Source organism: Pseudophryne corroboree, chromosome 4 (genome assembly GCF_028390025.1).
Source record: "Pseudophryne corroboree isolate aPseCor3 chromosome 4, aPseCor3.hap2, whole genome shotgun sequence".
Lineage (NCBI taxonomy): Eukaryota > Metazoa > Chordata > Amphibia > Anura > Myobatrachidae > Pseudophryne > Pseudophryne corroboree.
In genome coordinates, this window is record NC_086447.1 from 907872664 (window position 1) to 907890837 (window position 18174).

Below are 18174 nucleotides of genomic sequence, written 5' to 3' on the forward strand. Positions count from 1 at the left end.
TCCCGACGTCGGAGGGGGTAAGTATTTTAACCCCCTACCCTAACCCTCTGGGGGTGGTGGCTGGAGCTAACCTTGGGGTGGGGGGGGGGGGGTGGATGGTGTCGGCCAGGGCTAGCACTCTTCCACTCCCCATTTCCCACGCCCTAACCCTAAAAGTATCCGCATTGCTTACCTTTGGCATGGTGGCTGTCGGTCTTCCATTACCCCTATGTCGTTCTGCACTTAAATCAGTTTCCCAAACTCCACCATTGCAGTCCAGGTTTTAAGGATATCTGTGCTTGAGTCCAGGTGGTTAAATCAAATTGACTGAGGTACTGATTATGTCACCTGTGCTTAAGCATGGATAACCTTAAAACCTTAACTGTGATAGCGGAGTTTGGGAAATTCTGACTTAACGGCTAATCTTTTTGCTGGGAGTCCAAGAGCAGGCCCAAATTGGTAATTTGCAATGCTGCTATAACCTGGTAACCCTGCGGTGAGTGGTGAAACAGGTTATTAGTCAGCACTAACTTTTGGTATTTAGACCCCTTTAGTATCATGACCGTTACTGCTGGGCCGTGTTCTGTTGGCGCTGGGCCGTATTCTGTTGGCTCTTGCATTGTTATTCAACCTTGACTTGGGCTTCTGTAGGTCTGTTGTCACGTTCACCAGCAACTCGGATACAGGTGGGGTTCAGGCAAGGGTTAATAGCAGATATAGGTCACCAATAGATATCTGCACTAGCACGTAGCGCTCGGTAAAGGTCAGATTTACCCTCTTAATAAGTCAAATATTTACCTGGTCTTAAGTCAGAAATTGTGGGTGTTGCTTTGTATATTCGCACAGGTGTTCATAGAGTGAGTGACATCGCTGTGCTAGGATGGACACACGGAATGCAACATGGAGTGCATATATGTGCTCTGTACCTTGTGTTTCGACGCTCCTTTAAAGAGTGTTTGGCCAGGGACATTCAGAATTCCATGATTACCCAAGTGCATTTACCTACCCCAAGTGACCGGCTTATAGAATTTCCAGGAACTATTTTGCCATTGTGAGCGTTGATACAGTTTCCAGTGAAGAGGTCACGTTACACATAGATAATAGCATTTTATGGAGAGAGTCGCACTTCCTGGACTGTGTGATAATCCCGGTGTCAGGTCTGATTTCCCCTGATCTCTCCCCTTGTTCCTCATTGTGGGGATAATTAGATTATAGAGGGGCACAGAGGAAATTCCAGGCCCCTGCTAGAAACTCATTGTGGGGGGAGCTCTGTCTAGTGACGGGTCACAATGCATGGAGACGTGGGTTACAGCTGAGTAAACACTGAGCTCAGGGTGTATAAAGGTTGATAATCCCATTCTGTCCTGCAGTAAATCCTGGCACACTGCTGAGCCCTTTGTGTTTTAATGACAGCGGGATTTCATTGCCTTGCACTTTGTTTAAAAGAGATCAAGTTTTGGAGCTTTTATACCGTTGCATTGTGGAAACCAGCCTGTGAATCCCTAACATAAAAGGACCAGCCTGTAATTGTACATTGCTCTTGGATAATGGAGAATTATTCCTTTACTTAAGCACCTAGGGGATAATTCAGACTTGATCGTAACAGCAAATTTGTTACCAGTTGGGCAAACCCATGTGCACTGCAGGGGAGGCAGATGTAACATGTGCAGAGAGAGTTAAGGGCCCTACACACTGGCAGATAATACTGCACGATATGAACGTTCTCGTTCATTAATGAACGAGAACTCGTTCATATCGTGCAGTGTGTAGGCACCAACGATTAACGATGTGCGGCCCCTTATGCATGTAGGCTAATATGGACGAGATTGTCCATATTAGCATGCATTGCTATGGAGCTGGGTGATAGGGGGAGTGAAGAATCTCCACTCCTCTCCCCGCCGCCGGGTCGCCCGTCTGCCATATCGGCGGTCGGGCAGCTCGGCGGCGGGTCGCCCAGTCTGTAGGGCCCTTCAGATTTGGGTGGGGTGTGTTCAAACTGAAATCTAAATTGCAGTGTAAAAATAAAGCAGCCAGTATTTACCCTGCACAGAGACAAAATAGCCCACCCAAATCTAACTCTCTCTGCATGTGTTATATCTGCCCCACCTGCAGTGCACATGGGTTTACCCAACTGCTAACAAGTTTGCTGCTACGATCAGGTCTGAGTTACCCCCTGGTTTGCAGTGTTTTTACTTTTTTCCTATTACACACTGTTAAACTGGAAAAAGAGACTTTAATAGGTTGTTCTTCTCCTTCTCCCTTCTCCTCTCTTTCTCCTTCTCCTCTCTTCCTTCTTCACCCTTCTCCTGTCTTCCTTCTTCACCCTTCTCCACTCTTCCTTCTTCACCCTTCTCCTCTCTTCCTTCTCCACTCTTCCTTCTTCACCCTTCTCCTCTCTTCCTTCTACACCCTTCTCCTCTTTTCCTTCTTCATCCTTCTCCTCTTTTCCTTCTTCACCCTTCTCCTCCTCTCTTCCTTCTACACCCTTCTCCTCCTCTCTTCCTTCTACACCCTTCTCCTCCTCTCTTCCTTCTTCTACACCCTTCTCCTCCTCTCTTCCTTCTTCTACACCCTTCTCCTCCTCTCTTCCTTCTTCTACACCCTTCTCCTCCTCTCTTCCTTCTTCTACACCCTTCTCCTCCTCTCTTCCTTCTTCTACACCCTTCTCCTCCTCCTCCTCCTCTTCCTTCTTCTCCTCCCTTCTCCTCCTCTCTTCCTTCTTCTACACCCTTCTCCTCCTCCTCCTCCTCTTCCTTCTTCTCCTCCCTTCTCCTCCTCTCTTCCTTCTTCTCCCTTCTCCTCCTCCTTCCTTCTTCTCCCTTCTCCTCCTCTCTTCTTTCTTCTCCCTTCTCCTCCTCTCTTCCTTCTTGCCCCTTCTCCTCCTCCTCTCTTCCTTCTTGCTCCTTCTCCTCCTCCTCTCTTCCTTCTTGATCCTTCTCCCTTCTCCTCCCCTCTTCCTTCTTCCCCACAAGTGTTCAGTTGCGTCGTACATAGTAGATGGAACATGCAACAATATTACATGGTGCATGGGTGATCATACAGGACAGTAACAGACAAGTTACAAACTTTATGAACTGTACAGAATGTAATTACATAGGGGCAGCAGAGGGAGAGGGTACTGCTCACGAGCTTACATTCTAGAGGGGCTTTTGTTAGACGCATAGGGGTAAATGTAACAGCCTGTGAGTTGCCGGCAGCCGTGAGATTTTGATGATTCAGCTGCTAAATCTAAAGCAGCAATAGTTAAAAGACAAAACCAGGCTAATTGCCAAAATCTCTTGGCTCACAGGCTGTTACATTTATCCCCTAGAGAGATAGGTGTTGGGTAATGCAGATGCTGCAGGGTGAGGAGGAGGGGTGGTAGGCTGGGGTGAAGAGATGAGTTTTGAGCAGTGTCGGCTCCATATGCCATAAAGACGCCCAGTGTACGGGAACACGTCTGTAGATCGATAATAAAGAGCCTGGTATATTACAGGTTGAGTCTCCCTTATCCAAAATGCTTGGGACCAGAGGTATTTTGGATATCGGATTTTTCCGTATTTTGGAATAATTGCATACCATAAAGAGATATCATGGTGATGGGACCTAAATCTAAGCACAGAATGCATTTATGTTACATATACTCCTTATACACACAGCCTGAAGGTAATTTTAGCCAATATTTTTATAACTTTGTGTATTAAACAAAGTGTGTCTACATTTACACAATTCATTTATGTTTCATATACACCTTATACACACAGCCTGAAGGTCATTTAATACAATATTTTTAATAACTTTGTGTATTATACAAAGTTTGTGTACATTGAGCCATCAAAAAACAAAGGTTTCACTATCTCACTCTCACTCAAAAAAGTCCGTATTTCGGAATATTCCGTATTTCGGAATATTTGGATATGGGATACTCAACCTGTACAGGTTTAATTGGAGACTTGAACAACGTGAATTATGTTTGCATTATAAAACACATTCCGTTTACATAATTTGCCAATGGTTTATTGTGTTACGTTCCTGCATTGCTTCAAAGTGTTTAGAACGTCACATTGTGTGCCTGATTCAGCATGGATCGCAAAGTCTTTCTCTAATGGGCAAAACCATGTGCAGTGCAGGTGGGGTAGATGTAACATGTGCAGAGAGAGTTAGATTTGGGTGGGATGTCTTCTAACCGAAATCTAAATTTCAGTGTAAAAATAAAGCAGACAATATTTACCCTGCACAGAAACAATATAACCCACCCAAATCGAACTCTCTGCACATGTTACATCTGCCCCACCTGCACTGCACGTGGTTTTGCCCATTAGAGAAAGAACCCGTCTGTCCAGAGTTGCAGAGTTTTTCCCGTTTTCCCTAGACCTTTAGAATTTTTACCATACAAATGACATCAGCACCGATGAAAGGAAATTACAACATCAGTCCTATGATACATTGTGTAAAAGAGAGCACTAAGCGCTCTGGTGAGTAGTACTGCGATATGATTGTCAGCAGCCTTTTGTAAAAGGGAATTGCCAGTCCCTTAAAACACAAAAGTACCAAACAAAAACCAAGTGGCGCTTGACAATCAGATAATTGAAAACATTTATTTTAAAAATATAAGTGAAGTACAACAACCTCCCGGGGGTATATTACAATATTAAAACATCACAAGAATGTCAATGTACAATATGTTATGACTAAGTATCCAAAATGTAATTAGAGCACCAATTGAAAACAATATCATAGAAATTCAATTACTAATACCACGAGAGGGGTCATGGAACGTGCAGAGTTCAATGTATGCACTGAGATATATGGCTAATAGGTACTTGTCAAATAAAGGATCACTCACGGCTGTGTGCTTGAAAGATATTGCATGTAGCACAAATAAATGGCATTATTCAGCTGGTGCAGAATTGGTGAACTGACAAATGAATTTGTATGCACCTGTAGCGCTGGGCAGGAGCTTTCGATGCCTGCTCCCTGGTGCTGTCCCGTTGGCCAGGGAGATGTATACACCAGAGCCTCAGCGGTAGATGGAAATAATGCCGCGCCGTGCGGGGAGCCCTGGTTGTCTGTAATCACCCGATCAATGCTACCTCCCGGTAGCTCCGTGTTTCCCAAGCGGGGACAGATGACTGGTGTAGCCGGAGCTGTAGCGATGGTCAGGCCGGGTGTACTGGCCGGCAGCCGACCTGTCTGTGGTTAGATGAGCACCCGATGTAGTTTCCGTGCGCAAGTCCGCACCGGACCTAATTGGGAACGGTAATTGCTGCTTCTACCGTCCAGACAGGAGATGAGCGGCTGGGGCTGTAGGGGTGGGAAGCTGCAGGCTGAGTTCTCCGGGCCGCAGTAATCAGACTGGGCTCTTATGCACGGCTCTGAAGGAAGATTTAGAGTACACAGCAGTACTGATCCTTGAGGTATAACACCTGTATCCTTAATGCGTTTCAACGCCAGCAGGGCGTCTTTTTCAAAAGGCAGGTATTAGTAATTGAATTTCTATGATATTGTTTTCAATTGGTGCTCTAATTACATTTTGGATACTTAGTCATAACTAGGGAGGCCAATCCCGGGATCGGGATCGGCGGGATTCCGGGATTTGGGCCCAAAAATGCCGGTATTTGAATCCCGGGATTGGAGCATCCAATCCCGGGATTCACGGGATTATTCTGCGCATGCGCGGCGGCAGGAGGGTTGGTGTGTAAGTAATAATACTTACTCATTTAGGCGGGCAGCAGCCATGAACAAGTAGAACGCGCGCAGCACTTCAAATGTAGCGCCGGCCGCCAGCCAATCAGAGCTGGCGGACCGGCAGCCAATCAGGGAAGCTGCAGCGGCAGCCAATCAGGAGCGACTGCTGCGGCCGCTTCCCTGATTTTCTGCCGGTCCGCCAGCTCTGGTTGGCTGGCGGCCGGCGCTTCATTTGAAATGCCGCCGCGTTCAGTGTTTTAATGGTTGCCGCCCGTCTAATAGTAAGTACTATTACTTACACCCACCCTATCTCCCTCCGTGCAGCCTTCCTCCCTCCCTGCCGCGACCTACACCCTCTGTCCTGACTGAGTCCCGCACCGCTACCTACTACACCCTCCCTACCTCCCGCACCGCTACCTACACCCTCCCTACCTCCCGCACCGCTACCTACACACTCCCTACCTCCTGCTCCCGCTACCTACACACTCCCTCCAGCCCTGCTCCCTACAATTTTCTCTAATCCCTACTGTAATCCCGGGATCCCGGGAATGACCGTTTTTCAATCCCGAATTCCGGGATTGAAAAAACGGCCCGGGATTGGCCTCCCTAGTCATAACATATTGTACATTGACATTCTTGTGATGTTTTAATATTGTAATATACCCCCGGGAGGTTGTTGTACTTCACTTATATTTTTAAAATAAATGTTTTAAATTATCTGATTGTCAAGCGCCACTTGGTTTTTGTTTGGTACTATGATACATTGTGGCTTATGACACAGAACTGACCAATCAGTGCTCTCAACACATGACAATCGGCTGTTTTGCTGTTCAATCAACGGTGACATCAATTTAATGTCCAGTGTATAATACACGAAAAGCCATTTACGCAATATAGGTGTACGATATCTCATTAATTCAGCCTTATCACTTAGGGGCCTATTCAGCACGCCCCTCATGTTTTCCCCCAAGTATAACTTCTTATCTCCACATTAAAAAAATAATTTCTCACTGCTGCGAGATATATATGTTTTATATGTACATATGTTTATATTTCTTGCACTGACAAAGCCTGTGATGAAAGCCCATGTGACTGTATCTTCCGCCAGAGACCTCTGATGGAGCGTTGGTTTTGGCAAGTATTTGAACACAAACCCCCTAACCCGTGGCCTACTGTCCCCTGCAGCCTAACTATGAACGTCCCCTGCAGCCTAACTATGAACGTCCCCTGCAGCCTAACTATGAACTCCCCCTGCAGCCTAACTATGAACGTCCCCTGCAGCCTAACTATGAACGTCCCCTGCAGCCTAACTATGAACGTCCCCTGCAGCCTAACTATGAACTCCCCCTGCAGCCTAACTATGAACGTCCCCTGCAGCCTTACTATGAACGTCCCCTGCAGCCTAACTATGAACGTCCCCTGCAGCCTAACTATGAACTCCCCCTGCAGCCTAACTATGAACGTCCCCTGCAGCCTAACTATGAACGTCCCCTGCAGCCTAACTATGAACGTCCCCTGCAGCCTAACTATGAACGTCCCCTGCAGCCTAACTATGAACGTCCCCTGCAGCCTAACTATGAACGTCCCCTGCAGCCTAACTATGAACGTCCCCTGTAGCCTAACTATGAACGTCCCCTGCAGCCTAACTATGAACGTCCCCTGCAGCCTAACTATGAACTCCCCCTGCAGCCTAACTATGAACGTCCCCTGCAGCCTAACTATGAACGTCCCCTGCAGCCTAACTATGAACGTCCCCTGCAGCCTAACTATGAACGTCCCCTGCAGCCTAACTATGGACGTCCCCTGCAGCCTAACTATGAACGTCCCCCTGCAGCCTAACTATGAACTCCCCCTGCAGCCTAACTATAAAGTCCCCCTGCAGCCTAACTATGAACTCCCCCTGCAGCCTAACTATAAAGTCCCCCTGCAGCCTAACTATGAACTCCCCCTGCAGCCTAACTATAAACTACACCTGCAGCCTAAGCCTAACCCTCCTGATAGCACCTAACCCTAACAGCCGGCATTGTGAGGTTGTCAACATTTCTCATTGTAAACAAGATAACATTCTGAGGATGTCAACCTGATGCCTGTTGGCGTTGACATTATCCATGTGACTGGGTGCCACCCTAACCCTCCCTTTAGTGTCTATCCCTAACCACTCCTTCCCCTAGTGCCTGACTCTAACTTTCCCCTGCCATAGCCTAACTCTCACCCTAGTACCAAACCCTAACCATTCCACAGGACAACCCTCCCCCTAGTGCCTAATCCTCCTAACCTAACCTCCCCTCCTGTAGACTAACCATCCCACAGCCTAAAGGTGGGTACACACTGATAGATATATCTGCAGATCAATTGATCGGCAGATATATCTATGGACGGATCGGGCAGTGTGCTGTGTATACACACTGCCCGATCCGTCGGGGACTGACATCATGAACTGGGTGGGCGCGAACACGAGCCACCCAGTTCAGCTGTCAGTCGCCGCTGCAGCATGTGTACGGGCGGTCGGCCGACTGCCGTACACACACAGCGACGCGCAAATAAATCGGTAGATATATTGGCCGTCGGCTGTGCTGCGGGGCCGACATGATACGTCTGTGAACGGCGGAGTTCACAGACATATCGGCCGTACACACTGGCCAACGGACCCGCGATATATCGGCCGTTCAAGAGAACGCCTGATATATCGGCCAGTGTGTACGGGCCTTAACCCTCTTCCTAGTGCCTAACCCTAACCTCCCTTACCTCAGCCCACCCCACCCCTATTGCCTAACCTAACCTCCCCTCCTGTAGACTAACCATCCCACAGCCTAACCCTCCCATAGCCTAATAGGCCCCACACACTGGCCGATCCGCCGCCGAGTTGCCCAACGGCGGATACGGGCGACCCGGCGGCGGGGGGGGCAGTGACGGGGGGAGTGAAGTTTCTTCACTCCCTCCGTCACCCGGCTGCATTGAAGTGCAGACAAATTTGGACGAGATCGTCCATATTGGCCTGCAAGTACAGCCGACGGGGGACCAGCGATGAACGAGCGCGGGGCCACGCATCGTTCATCGCTGGAGCCTCCACACTGCACGATATGAACGTTATCTCGTTCATTAATGAACGAGATCGTTCATATCGTGCAGTCATGTCGGCCAGTGTGTAGGGCCCATTACTCTCCCCCTAGTGCCTAGCCCTAACCGTCCCATCGCACAGCCTAATCCTCCCCCTTAGTGCCTTAAACTAAACTCTGCTGACGCAGACTAACTCTAAACCTCCTCCTAGTGCCTAACCCACCTCCTTACGTGGGTTACCTCTAGGCAACTGCTGCCACAGCCTAACTCTAACCCACCGGCCCTGCAGAAAGATGACATTTTACATGTCGGCATTAATATGTTGACATTCTGCAGATGCTGACATGTTCAGTGTTAACATTTTTACTGTGTTGACATCATCACTATCGACATTATGAATGTCAACATTGTTAAGTGCCAAACATTCTGACTGCATTATGACCACTTATATAGCTCGGTAGACTCCAGCTGTTGCAGGTGCCAAATAAAGAGATTATCAGTGTTGGACTGGGAGACTGGAGCCGCCCATATGGTGAGGTCATTATGCTGGCCACATAAGTGGTTACTCTGCCACATTAGCTGTGTCCTAACTATTTCTGCAGTCTAGAGAGCGCTATTCCCCCAAACCCCCCCCCCCCCCCCCCCCCCCAGGTAAAGGTGTGCGAGTCTCTCTTCATGCTGGTTTAAACCATTGTACAGTTCTTTTAAGTTTCAGTACACTGTTCAGTTACTCTTTGGTGATGGCGTGTGGTGTCTTTTGCACAAATGCACTGTGTTTTTATAGTGATGTCTATGTGTTGTTGTGCTGGGATTGTGGGGAAACTGCTGGGTAACGCATACGCAGAGCCAAATTAGGCTTGAAGGGGGGGTGGGGGGGGGGGTCACTGGGATATCTTCAATCATAAATGAACAGTATCTAGGATAGTGATTCCCAAACCTCTGTCCTCAAGGACACCCAGCAGTTCACATTTCCAGGTCTCCTCTCGCAATCACAATTGAGATAATTAGCTCCTCCTGTGGATCTTTTTAAATTGTGTCGATGAGTAATGACTACACCTGTGCACCTGCTAGATGACCTGGAAAACATGAGCTGTTGGTGGTCCCTGAGGACCAAGTTCAGGAACCACTGGTCTAGGAGAACCAATAAAGTTTAACATGAAAACTTATTAGCAAACAACAAGTGTAAGCCATGACCATCTAAAGTACTTGGGTTCTAAACTGTAAATACAAATGTGAATCTGTAAAAAAATAAATATAATATATAATTATTATTTTTTCATCGAAGTAGAGACTGCAACATGACCAGTCTTAAACTCATGTTAATGCGAGAAGTATAGAGTTCATGAATATGTTGGTTTGATAGATTGAGATCCATCTGGATGCCATTCCACTGTGAACTGTGTCCCAAAAGCAAGACTAGTAATCCGTAATATGACTGTCTATCACAGTGATTAATTTGGAAACACAAGGGACAGCTATGGGCACCAAATTTGCCCCAACTATTGTGAACCTCTTCATAAGGGAAGTCGAGGTGGCTCACCCAGAGTGACCCATGTGATCTGTGACTGGTATATAGATAGACCTTATTTGGCAAGGGGTTTCTGAATTTGTAGATTTGAACAATGCTGCTATTAGAATTCATTATATTTTTGTGTTTCATGCAGTTTAGGGGTCTTTTTTGCATCTAATAATGTGTGCGTGTGCAGTATGTCTATCCATGTGTTTTATTTTACTACTTTATTGGTTCTCCTTTTCATTCCTATTGATGGGATTTTTTTTCCATTCAATACTTCCCAGTTCTATTACTGCTTGTTTACTGTCTCTGTGGCTAGTATCCTTGTTTTATAACAGGGTTGAAGGATTTATATTCATAGCTAGTTAGTTAGTTAGATTATTATCCCTATGAGTGCCTGGTGTGTGTCTTTTTGCAGTGGCATCTGCTGGGTACAGACATGTGCTCCATACAATACAGGGAGTTATGCAGATTGGGAGTATTGGATTTTGCGCAGGATTACACATCAGCATGCTAAAATAAAAATGTGGTTTTACAGCAGGCAAATATATAGATTGGGGAGGGGTGAAGACTGCATACGCTTACAGGTATACGCTTAAAATAAACTGGATATAATAAAAACATATTTATTAAAATCGGAAAATAGCACTATTTATTCAGGTATACGTTGTTATTAGATGCACTGGATTCTGTAGTAAGTGGTTGTATAATACTAGATAGCAATTTACTAAAATATTGTGCCAAAAGTAGATTTAAAAAGAAACTGCAAAACACACAGGTTATTTATTTGTAATCTATTATTATTTATAATTACAATTAATCTATTTGTTTGTATTAATTAAATAAACTAATTTATATTAGGTTTATATTAAAATTACTTTACTGTACAGGTTGAGTGTCCCATATCCAAAATTCCTGAACTATGAAACATAATTTTAGGAGTGCGACTGGGATAGTGACACCTCTACTTTCTGATGGTGCAATGTACACAGACTTTGTTTCATGCACAAGAGTATTAAAAAAAATTGTATAAATTACCTGCAGGCTGTGTGTATATGAAATATATATGCATTACATGTATGTACACAAACTTTGTTTCATGCACAAAATTATTGAAATTATGGTATAAAATTACCTCCTGGCTGTGTGTATAAGGTGCATATGGAACATAAATCTATTCTGTGTCTTTTAGATTAGGGTCCCATTCCCAAACTCATTTTAGTATGCAAATATTCCATATACACAAAAATCTGAAATCCAAAATACTTCTGGTCCCAATAATTTTGGATATGAGAGATTCAACCCATATATGTGTGTGTGTGTGTGTGTATATATATATATATATATATATAGGGTTATTCAGAGTTGTTGGCAAACCAAAAAGGTTAGCAATTGGGCAAAACCATGTTGCACTGCAGGTGGGGCAGATATAACATGTGCAGAGAGAGTTAGATTTGGGTGGGGTGTGTTCAAACTGAGATCTAAATTGCAGTGTAAAAATAAAGCAGCCAGTATTTACCCTGCACAGAAACAACATAACCCACCCAAATCTAACTCTCTCTGCACAGGTTACATCTGCCCACCTGCAGTTCAACATGGATTTGCCCAATTGCTAACTTTTTTTGGTTTGCTAACAACTCTGAATAACCCCCTAAGGGGGAAATGTACTAAGCAGTGATAAGCGTGGAGAAATGAGCCAGTGGAGAAGTTGCTCATGACAACCAATTAGCTGCTCTGTTCAATTTGAAAGTATGCAAATGTATAAATGTTACTTCAATGCTGATTGGTTGCCATGGGCAACTTCTCCACGGCTCACTTCTCCGCTCTTTTCACTGCTTAGTACATATCCCCTTAAGTCTGTAAATGTTATTAAATGGACTTGTTCTGAATACTTTTGCTTAAGTCTCACCTGTTCCGCCTCTTTTACTTACAAATCCCACCACCTCCACTCTCTATATCCTCTTGCTCGAGGGGATTGTCACATTTCATATAACAGGCTCTTAGAGATTACCCAGATGTCACTCACTAAACTAGTAAGTTTTAAATTTTTAAGAGTTTTGCGTAATGATAATGCGAATGAGCAACTCTCTCCATCTTGCGTGCATAATAGTAAATGTATCATGATGGTTACCAACTGAATGACTTGCTCACAATTATACCAGTTTTAAATTGTAGTGTAGTTTGTGACCCTTGGATATGATATAGATCAGCTGTGCAACAAAAATAAATGAGCTTGGAAACATCAAAACCTAAAAGATGAAGGTTGTAGGAGGTCATGTACAAACCATTCAAATGAAAGTTGCCTGAAGGTGGTTAAATCCTCCATAAAAACCTAAGGCTTTTCCATTCACCCTTCCGTAATAACCCTATAAACGCCATTGTCATTTCAGGCTATGATTTCGCAGCAGTGTTGGAGTGGTTCGCTGAGAGAGTCGACCGCATCATTCTGCTTTTCGATGCTCACAAGCTGGATATCTCTGATGAATTCTCGGAAGTCATCAAAGCTCTCAAGAACCACGAAGACAAGATGCGCGTAGTCCTCAACAAAGCAGACCAGATTGAGACCCAGCAGCTGATGAGAGTCTATGGCGCCCTCATGTGGTCCTTAGGGAAGATCGTCAATACCCCGGAAGTGATCAGGGTCTATATCGGCTCTTTCTGGTCCCACCCTCTTCTTATTCCTGACAACCGCAAGCTGTTTGAGGCTGAAGAGCAGGATCTTTTTAAGGACATTCAAAGTCTTCCCCGCAATGCAGCCCTGAGAAAACTCAACGACTTGATCAAAAGAGCACGACTGTCAAAGGTGAGTTAAGAAAGCAATAACATAAGTTTTGGAATGGAGTTTTTCAGGAAGCTCTATCCCTATGGTGGCCGGACACGGCCTTCGAGAACCCTTCACAAGGTTGGCATGGCCACCTCATGTTTGGTCACGTCACATACTTAGGAGTGGGTGATGAGCGCTCCTAAAAAGCTGCACCGTTCCCCAGTATCCCTAGATAGGCCCCTTCAATGTCAAGTGTACCTGGCTTTGGAAAACACAGCTCAGTGGGGGCATCAGCTAGCAGGCACACATCACAACTTAGAATATAAGGTGGGGAGGAGGGGGATGGACCGCACACCCTAATTCTAAACATAAGAGGTGCTACCATGCTAAGACTTGTATTGCCACACAGAAAAAAAGAAAAAACGCAGGTGCACACTCCATAGTACTAAGCACTGCTAATCAGATCAATTCTAAACTCTGCAATTTAACATGGAGCAAAATTGAGGTTTTTAGTATAATTTTGGGCAAAATATGGACCAACCTACCACGAACAGGTGACCTCATCAGGTGGGTCCTTAACATTCATAAGGTTTAATTTCCAGAATACTGGACCCCCTATTTCTCTAACGTCCTAGTGGATGCTGGGAACTCCGTAAGGACCATGGGGAATAGCGGGCTCCGAAGGAGGCTGGGCACTCTAGAAAGATCTTAGACTACCTGGTGTGCACTGGCTCCTCCCACTATGACCCTCCTCCAAGCCTCAGTTAGATTTCGTGCCCGGCCGAGGTTGGATGCACACTAGGGGCTCTCCTGAGCTCTTAGAAAGTTATAGTCTTAGAATTTGTTATTTTCAGTGAGACCTGCTGGCAACAGGCTCACTGCAGCGAGGGACTAAGGGGAGAAGAAGCGAACTCGCCTGCTTGCAGCCGGATTGGGCTTCTTAGGCTACTGGACACCATTAGCTCCAGAGGGATCGACCGCAGGCCCAGCCTTGATGTTCGGTCCCGGAGCCGCGCCGCCGTCCCCCTTACAGAGCCAGAAGCAAGAAGATGGTCCGGAAAATCGGCGGCATGAAGACTCTGTCTTCACCAAGGTAGCGCACAGCACTGCAGCTGTGCGCCATTGCTCCTCTCACACACTTCACACTCCGGTCACTGAGGGTGCAGGGCGCTGGGGGGGGCGCCCTGAGGCAGCAATAAAAACACCTTGGCTGGCTAAAATACCTCAATATATGGCCCCAGGGGCTATATATGAGGTAAATACCCCTGCCAGAATTCCATAAAAAACGGGAGAATAGGCCGCGAAAAAGGGGCGGAGCCTATCTCCTCAGCACACTGGCGCCATTTTTCCCTCACAGCTCGGCTGGAAGGAAGCTCCCTGGCTCTTCCCTGCAATTCTACAGTACAGTAAGAGGGAAAAGAGAGGGGGGGCATTAAAATTGGCACTGTATACAGTATATTATATAAAAAGCAGCTATTAGGGACATAACTCGGTTAGTCCCTGTATATATATAGCACTCTGGTGTGTGCTGGCATACTCTTACTCTGTCCCCCCAAAGGGCTTTTGTGGGTCCTGTCCTCGTTTAGAGCATTCCCTGTGTGTCTGCGGTGTGTCGGTACGGCTGTGTCGACATGTTGAATAAGGAGGCTTATATGGTGACAGAACAGAGGCCGATATATGTGATGTCGCCCCCTGTGGGGCCGACACCAGAGTGGATGGATAGGTAAAAGGTATTAACCGACAGTGTCAACTCCTTACATAAAAGGGTGGATGACGTAACAGCTGTGGGACAGCCGGCTTCGCAGCCCGCGCCTGCCCAGGCGTCTCAAAGGCCATCAGGGGCTCAAAAACGCCCGCTCTCTCAGATGGCAGACACAGATGTCGACACGGAGTCTGACTCCAGTGTCGACAAGGTGGAGACATATACACAATCCACTAGGAACATCCGTGACGTGATCCCGGCAATAAAAAATGTGTTATACATTTCTGACTTTAACCCAAGCACCTCTAAAAATGGGTTTTAGGTTTGGGGAGAAAAAAACAGGCAGTGTTTTGTTCCCCCATCAGATGAATAAATGAAGTGTGTGAAAGCGTGGGTTCCCCCGTTAAGAAACTGGTAATTTATAAAAAGTTACTGATGGCGTACCCTTTCCCGCCAGGTGGATAAGTTACGCTGGGAGATATCCCCTAGGGTGGATAAGGCGCTCACACGTTTGTCAAAAAAGGTGGCACTGCCGTCTTAGGATACGGCCACTTTAATAGGTGCCTGTTGATAAAAAACAGGAGGCTATCCTGAAGTCTGTATTTACACACTCAGGTACTAGACTGAGACCTGCAGATAGTGCTGCTGCAGCGTGGTCGGTGACCCTGTCAAACAGGGATACTAGTTGGCAAACATAAAAACATATTAAAGACGTCGTCTTATATATGGGGGATGCACAGAGGGATATTTTGCCGGCTGGCATCCAAAATAAATGTAATGTCCATTCTGTCAGGAGGGTATTAGAGACCTGTCACTGGACAGGTGATGCTGACTTAAAAAGCGCATAGAGAGCCTTATAAGGGTGAGGAATTATTTGGGGATGGTCTCTGGGACCTCGTATCCACAGCAACTGCTGGGAAGAAATAATTTTACCTCAGGTTTCCTCACAGACAAAGGTACAGTCCTTTCGGCTTCAGAAAAGCAAGCGGGTCAAATGGCGCTTCCTTTCTGTACAGAGACAAGGGGAAAAAAGCTGCACCAGTCAGCCTGTTCCCAGAATCAAGATTCTTCCCCCGCCTCCTGTGAGGCCACACCATGACGCGGGTGCTCCACAGGTGTAGCTAGGTACGGTGGGGGGCCGTCTAAAAAATTTCAGCAATTAGTGGGCTCGCTCACAGGTGGATCCCTGTTTCTTTCAAGTAGTATTTCAGGGGTACAAGCTGGAATTCGAGATGTCTCCCCCCAGCCGTTTCCTAAAATATGCCTTGCTGACAACTCCCTCAGGCAGGGAGGCTGTGCTAGAGGCAATTAATAAGCGGTATTCCCAGCAGGTAATACTCAAGGTGCCCCTACTTCAACAAGGACGGGGTTACTATTCCACACGGGTTGGGGTACCGAAACCGCATGGTTCGGTGTGACCCATTTTATATTTAAAATCCTTGAACACAAAAATTCAAGTTCAAGATGGAATCGCTCAGGGCGGTTATTCCAAGCCTGGACGAGGGGGATTACATGGTATCCTGGGACATCAAGGATGCTTACCTGCATGTCCCCATTTACCATCCTCGCCAGGAGTACCTCAGATTTGTGGTACAGGATTACCATTACCAAGTCCAGACACTGCCGTTTGGACTGTACATGGCACCGAGGGTGTTTTATCAAGGTAATGGCCGAGATGTTGATACTCCTTCAAAAAAAGGGAGTTGTAATTATCCCGTACTTGGACAATCTCGTTATAAGGGCGAGGTCCAAGGAGCAGTTGGTAGTCGGGGTAGCACTATTTTGGAAAGTGCTACAACAGCATGGTTGGATTCTAAACAGTCCAAAGTCACAGCTGGTTCCTATGACACGTCTACTGTTCCTGGGGATGGTTCTGGACATAAACCAGAAATAGTGTTTCTCCCGGAGGAGAAAGCCAAGGAGTTGTCATCTCTAGTCAGAGACCTCCTGAAGCCAAAATAGGTAGCAGTGCATCATTGCACGCGAGTCCTGGGAAAAATGGTAGCTTCCTACGAAGCAATCCCATTAGGCAGGTTCCATACAAGAACTTTTCAGAGGGACCTGTTGGACAAGTGGTCCGGATCGCATCTTCCGATGCATAGGCTGATAACCCTGTCTCCAAGGACCAGGGTATCTCTACTGTGGTGGCTGCAGAGTGCCCATCTTCAAGAGGGCCGCAGTTTCGGCATACAGGACTAGGTCCTAGTGACCATGGATTCCAGCCTTTGAGGCTGGGAGGCAGTCACACAGGGAAGAAATTTCCAGGGACTTTGGTCAAGTCAGGTTATTTCCCTACACATAAATATTCTGGACCTGAGGGCCATTTACAATGCCCTGAGGCCGGCAAGGCCTCTGCTTCAAAACCAGCCGGTACTGATCCAATCAGACAACATCACGGCAGTCGCCCATGTAAACCAACAGGGCGGCACAAGAAGCAGGATGGCGATGGCAGAAGCCACAAGGATTCTCCGATAGGCGGAAAATCATGTGTTAGCACTGTCAGCAGTGTTCATTCCCGGAGTGGACAACTGGGAAGCAGATCTTCTCAACAGACACGACCTCCACCCGGGAGAATGGGGACTTCCTCCAGAAGTCTTCCAATAGGATTGTACACCATTGGGAAAGGCCACAGGTGGACATGATGGCGTCCCGCCTCAACAAAAAGCTATAAAAGATATTGCACCGGGTCAGGGGACCCTCAGGCGATAGCTATGGACGCTCTGGTAACACCGTGGGTGTACCAGTCGGTTTATGTGTTCTCCCCTCTGCCTCTCATACCAAAGGTACTGAGAATAATAAGAAGGCGAGGAGTAAGAACGATACTCGTGGATGGCCAAGAAGAGCTTGGTACCCAGAACTTCAAGAATTTATATCAGAGGACCCATGGCCTCTGCCACTCAGACAGGACCTGCGGCAGCAGGGGCCCTGTCTGTTCCAAGACTTACCGTGGCTGCGTTTGTCGGCATGGCGGTTGAACGCCGGATCCTGAAGGAAAAGGGCATTCCGGAGGAAGTCATTCCTACGCTTACTAAAGCCAGGAAAGAGGTTACAGCAACTCATTATCACCGCATATGGCGAAAATATGTTGCATGGTGTGAGGCCGAAAGGGCCCCAACAGAGGAATTTCAACTAGGTCGATTTCTGCATTTCCTGCAAGCAGGAGTGACTATGGGCCTTAAATTGGGTTCCATTAAGGTACAGATCTCGGCTCTGTCGATTTTCTTTCAAAAAGAACTAGCTTCAGTACCTGAAGTTCAGACATTTATAAAAGGAGTGCTGCAGAGTCAGCCCCCGTTTGTGCCTCCTGTGGCACCTTGGGATCTCAACGTGGTGTTGAGTTTCTTAAAATCACATTGGTTTGAACCACTAAAAACCGTGGATTTGAAATATCTCACGTGGAAGGTGGTTATGTTATTGGCCTTGGCTTCTGCCAGGCGAGTATCAAAGTTGGCGGCTTTGTCTTGTAAAAGCCCTTATTTGATTTTCCATATG

The 18174-nt window shown here is 46.5% G+C and overlaps 1 protein-coding gene across 1 annotated transcript in view; it reads left to right on the top strand.

Annotated features, from left to right (window-relative positions):
* Positions 1-18174, top strand: part of EHD3 (EH domain containing 3) — a 96828-nt gene that overhangs the window by 71867 nt on the left and 6787 nt on the right. Inside the window, exon 4 of the mRNA XM_063918943.1 lies at positions 12607-13019. Coding sequence (XP_063775013.1) covers positions 12607-13019 — 413 coding nt within the window. The remainder of the gene's footprint in view (positions 1-12606; positions 13020-18174) is intronic.